The sequence below is a fragment of the Octodon degus genome, unplaced genomic scaffold (genome assembly GCF_000260255.1).
Source record: "Octodon degus isolate 3935 unplaced genomic scaffold, OctDeg1.0 scaffold00026, whole genome shotgun sequence".
Lineage (NCBI taxonomy): Eukaryota > Metazoa > Chordata > Mammalia > Rodentia > Octodontidae > Octodon > Octodon degus.
Window position 1 is genome coordinate 3338364 of NW_004524602.1, and position 5281 is coordinate 3343644.

General features: G+C 58.7%; 1 protein-coding gene across 2 annotated transcripts in view; it reads left to right on the forward strand.

Moving 5' to 3' along the window:
• The first annotated feature begins 3124 nt into the window (after positions 1–3124).
• Sema7a (semaphorin 7A (John Milton Hagen blood group)) overlaps positions 3125–5281 on the forward strand; it is a 22973-nt gene continuing 20816 nt past the window's right edge. Inside the window, exon 1 of one of the 2 annotated variants that reach the window (XM_023712706.1) lies at positions 3125–3326. In XM_023712706.1, coding sequence (XP_023568474.1) covers positions 3155–3326 — 172 coding nt within the window. In that variant the 5' untranslated portion in view covers positions 3125–3154. The remainder of the gene's footprint in view (positions 3327–5281) is intronic. The other variant, XM_023712707.1, reaches the window with a different exon arrangement.

Consider the following 5281-nt stretch of genomic DNA (forward strand, 5'->3'; position numbering starts at 1 on the left):
AACTCACATCGATCCTCCTGCCTCAGCTTCCTGATTCTTGGGCTTACAGGCATAGGCCACCACACTTGACTTCCTCATGTTTTAAAATGGGGGAGTTCCAACAAAATTTTTAGTGTCTCTTGACAAGTCAGACTGCCTGACACTCCTGCGTGTGCCTCTCATGGGTTCTCATCAGCTGCAGCTGAGTAGTGCTGCCCTGTAAAAGTGTCCCCTGTCCAAGTTCACCTTCTTCACTCATTATCATGACCTGCTTGTCTGTCTCTGCTGCCTGCAGTGGGGGGAGCAGTGGGGGCAATAGGATTTGCTGTTGTCAATAGTGCTGGGTAGCCACCAGGCTCTGAGGTCTTACAGCAGGGGTGGAGTCCAGCTGAATACTGGTGGCTGAATGTCCTCTGGGAGCTGCTAACAATCCCCCAAACAATGGATCCTTGGACCATCATACCTATGTGAGTGAACATATGTGCACCTCATGGAATCCTCGACTCTCCCATAGGCCTCTGCTTTGGGGTGAGTCACTGCTGGGAAGACTGGGTGTAGCCATGGAATCTGGGCTAAAGAGGGGCAGAGAAAGATGGGAATGGAGGAATGAAGTTAGTCTAGCTTTTGTTGGGGCATTGGGGTGGGCACCCTGGGCCTCTGCTGCATCAGGACCATGAACTCTGGTCTGATGTGCCATTTTCTTGATTCCGTAAGGACCTGGCTTGAGTTCCCTGTACCTTTGCTGACTACTGGGCTCTAAAGTGACCTCTTCAGAGTGGTTTGTTTGTTTGTTTCGTAGATAAAAGCTGCTGTATCATTTCTTTCCCCCAGCTTCCTCTTACCTCCCCCCAGTGTGGACTCAGACCTGTTAGCATCCATATCGGTCACTTCCGCTCCTGGTTTGTCTCCCAGCACTGCAGCAGGCAGGGCCTTGTCACCACCTGTGTCTTCCTGATTTGACTTCCCTGTCTCCTATTGCCCCATTCTCTAGCCATCTCTCCCTCTGCAGAGCTACTACCTCAAATCATGCACCCTGTTCTCACCTCACCTGGGTGCTCTCTGGTCATGACCTTTTGTTCTCAGATTGGCTGAAGACAGTCTTCAGTACTGTTTCCTCTTGACTCAACTTCCAACCTAGAAAAATATTCTTTGGCATCTACCCCCATTTTCATCTGCTTCTCTGTTTTTGAGCCCAGCCTTGGTCTGCCATCTGTCCAGCTCCTCATGACCTGGCCTGCCTGGGTTATTGTGAGGATCCCTGGGACCTAGACTCCAGCCATATCCAGGGTAGCAGTGCAAGGTTAAAATAAGGCTGTGAATTGTACATAGCACATAGTAAATGCCATATTAGCTATCATTATTGGACTCAGAAATTGTAGGCTCCCATCTTGGTTCCGCTGTTTAGCAACTGACCTTGGGCAGGGCCCTGTCTTTCCTGTGCTTCAGTTTCTTTTCTGAAGCAGAGTTCTGGTTTCTCCCTCCAAGAGGAAGAGAATGTGGGCCAGACAATGATGGAGGTGGAAGTGGGTTGCATTTTGCCAGTTGCTGTGCACATGTGTAATGTTTTTATTTTGAACTCCTTGAATTCCTAGTTCTTAGAGGAAGGAATGGTAATTTCTTACTGTGCTTACAGGAAGACATGGGGCCATACCTATCCAGCAGGTGAGGTCCTGGGCTGCAAAATTAGTGGCTGTCTCTTAGGCCTCGCTGCTAACTTTAGGGTAACAAGCTTGGGTGGGACTGGGGGAAGAGCTCTTAGGCTGTCTATAGCCCTCTCTCTGGGGCAGTATGATCCAGGACATCATGGAACTGGTTGGCCCCGCCCAGAGTTGGGAACATAGCCCTGCACTATCTCCAGCCCTGCACTATCTCTGGAGGCTTCTCTGGGCCACTTCTTAGCCTACTGGGTAACCTGGGGCTGTCAGGGGAGAAGCAGGGGACAGCAAGAAGTAAACTAATCTAATAGCAAACTTTCCTGGCTATAAGAGCAGAGCGGAGGGCTGGGGCTGGGGCCAGGGCATCCTGCCCAGCGTCTGCTGGTGTCAGCAGTGCAGCAATCACGTCTGGGTCTGTGAGTTCTGAAGGTCGAACCTGCATCCATCTCTGCTACTACAAACCCCACATCTTGGCCGGATAGCCAGGAGGCTCTAGGTAAGGGCTTTCTGCCCTTGGTGGGTCACCTAGGCACACCTCCCTCAGGCACAACAGAGGTAACATTCCCAGCCTTTTTATAAAAAGCAGCCAGGTGGCCCTGAGAAGATGAGCTAAGGACAGTACTGGTCGGGATGCTGAGGGTACAGCAGAGACTGGGCCTGGCTCTCAGGGAGTCACTTGGGGTCATCTGGCTGTCTGGTGGTGAGGTCCTGCTACCTCTGGACATAGGGATCCTTAAACTGCTTTGACCCTGCTGCTCTGCAGTGGATCTTGGGGACGCAAAAAGCCCGCTCCTTTCTACTTGGGGAAGGGGACTTCCTAATTATATCCCCCTCAGCTCACATGGAAATGAGTTTGGATTTTCTGAGCGCACACCAGCTGGCTGGGGGGAGGCAGCCCAGAAGGCTGCTGGCTGGGGAAGAGAGGAGAAAGGAGCGGGAGGGGAGGGAGCCAGGCCAAGATGAAAAATTCCCAGTGTTCTCGCAAGCAGAGCAGTAATGGGGCGTTGCGTGCTTCCCGCACATCGCACATCGTCACTCGTTACACAGCCCAGCACAAGGGGAAAGCACCTTGCTCCCCGGGTAGTCTCGGGAGGAGCTGGGTTCCCCCAGGCAAGGCCAGCTTTCTGAAACTAAGACTCCCGGGCCACAGCAAGGTCGCGCAGTGTTAGACTCCCTCTGTGCCCCGAAGAAGTCTATCCCGACTTCTAAGCCGTGTCTTTACGGAGTGGGGGAGTGGAACTGAGTCTCGGAAGGAATGGGCCTGCCGCTGGGGACCGAGGGCGCCTGTTTGCAGTCGGTTTCCCTCCATGGAGTTGCCCGGGAGCTGGCGGCAAAGGGTTCACTCCACCGGTCGCCCCCACCTTTTGCGTTTCGGACAACTAGCCAAACCTAGAGGGCTGGCGAGCGGGGGGCGGGGTGGGGCGGGGTCAGGCGTCGGCTCCGCCCCCGGCGCTCAGCTCAGCCTGCGGCCGGGCGCTGGCTCAGTCTCGACTGCTGCCGCTGTCGCTTCGGGTTGCGGGATGACGCCTCCTCCTCCCGGACGTGCAGCCCCCAGCGCACCGCGCACCCGCGTCTCCAGCCCGCCGGCCCCGGGCGGGCTCCTGCTGCGGCTCCTGCTGCAGCTGTGCGCGGCTGCCGCCGCCGCCCAGGGCCACCCGAGGAGCGGACCCCGCATCTCCGCCATCTGGAGAGGTAGGCGGCGCCGGGGCCGGGGGCGCGGGTGGGCGCCGAGCGGAGCTGGCGAGTGCACCTTGCGGAGCGGAGCGGAGTGCGCGGCGCTGCGGTGCGGTCCCCGGGCGGGCCGGTGTGCGCGCTCGGTGAGGAGCCTGCTCGGCTGCAGGTGCGGGCTTGGGGCCGCACCGGCCAAGTCGCTCCAAGTGCGCGGAGCCGCAGCGCTGGCCGGTGCGGGCCCCTTTTACCCTGTCGCCCTCCGCTCGGCGCGGGATCTTCCGCGCAGGACCCTCTCAGCCGAGCTCCCTGGCCCCCTCCTCCCTTGCTGCGGGCTTCACAGGCTGCGGAGCTCGGGTTGGGCCGGCGAAGGGGGCGCGGACCTGCTGCCGCCGCCGTTGCTTTCGGGCTGCGGGAACAAAGACCCCGCCGCCCGCCCCCGCCCCCCCCCCCCGAGACGGCCAACGCCCCCGCCGCCCGCCCCCGCCCCCCCCCCCCGAGACGGCCAACGCCCCCGCCGCCCGCCCCCGCCCCCGCCCCGGCCCGGAGCGCGGGCCCCGCGTGGGGGTGGGCGCCCTGCGGCGAGCCAGAGCGAGAGCGGGCGGGGGCCTGGGGTGCCTGGTCGCTGTCTCCGCAGTGCCGGGACCAGCCGCTCCCCCCCTTGCCCGCACGTGGCAGTTGTCACCGGTAATCTCGCTAGTGAGGGGGGCAGTGCCCACTGGGTGGGGCGAGGCCGTTGGGACCCCAGGCAGCGGGTCTGGGGCGGGGGTGCAGCCTTTAGACCTTGGTGCACACTAGAACCTGGGGGACGGAGTCTCCTCCCCGGTGCCTCAGTTTAGATCCCTTGTACAATGGGACAGAGAGCTGGCTAGGCTGGGGTTTGAGGCTCTCTGCCGCTAGGGACCGAGCTCCCCTCCCCTGCATTGGCACACAAATGTCTCTCCCTGCCCCCAAGCGACTGGGCTCTGTCCCCAAATTTGGTGTCTCTGCAGACCCTCACGTGTGGACAGGAGACTCGCAGCGGGGGCGAGGGGTACTGGTCCGGTCTGTCTGTCTTGTCCCTTTGATGCCTCTGGCGATTTGCAGGGCGCCCCAGGCGCTCTCGGGAGACTAAGCCTTATCTGGGGCAGGTATTCTTAGCAGAAGAGGAAAAAACCCACACGGGAGATAGTGGCCACTGCTGCAGCAGTAGTGAAGGAATGTGACTCGCCCAAGGTCACTGGGCTGGGTGTGCTCATTGTGCAGGTGGGGGCTCAGAGCAGGCAAGAACCAGTCTTAGTGGGATTGAGGGAGCCGGCCAGGACTTAATTGCTTCTCCAGCCATAAATGATGCTCTGGTCCATAGCTCTGCTCTCTGGCCCGGAGTTCCTGGTGGAGTGGAGCACTTAGGCTGAAGCTCCAGCACCTGCTAATGGTGGGCGCCGGCACACTCCTCAGTCATGCAGCTGCAGCCCAGGCTTCCTTGGTCCTCCCTGCCTTTACCTTGTCTGGGTCCCCTTGGCTTTCCTGGACAGCGCAGTACCTGAGCACTCTGGCAGGACAAAAGGGCATGCCTAGGTGTTCTGGGTTAAACCCCTTTGGCTCTCTTGTCTACCTTCCAGTCTCCCCGTGACCACTCCCCCAACACTTAAGCAACACTTGCTTCTTAGCACTTAATACCCATATCCCCATCCCAGGCTCCTAGCCCTGCCCTGAGGCTATTTAAAGCTGCTTTTAGCCCTCCTGCCCACTTTTCCAAGTTCCCAACCCAGCTCTGCTAGCCTTTCCCAGCCTGAAGTTCACTGTGCTGACAGGCAGGCATGGTCTCTGCTTCATAAAGTACTATTGACCCTTTTTTGTGCTGGGGTCCACCAATCACTTTTCAGTCTTTTTTCTTTTTTCTGTTATGGGGGATTGAACCCAGAGCCTTGAGAATGCTAGGCAAGCTCTCTACCCCTGAACTGCAATCCCAGCGCTGGGGAGGCTGAAAACTGGAAGAT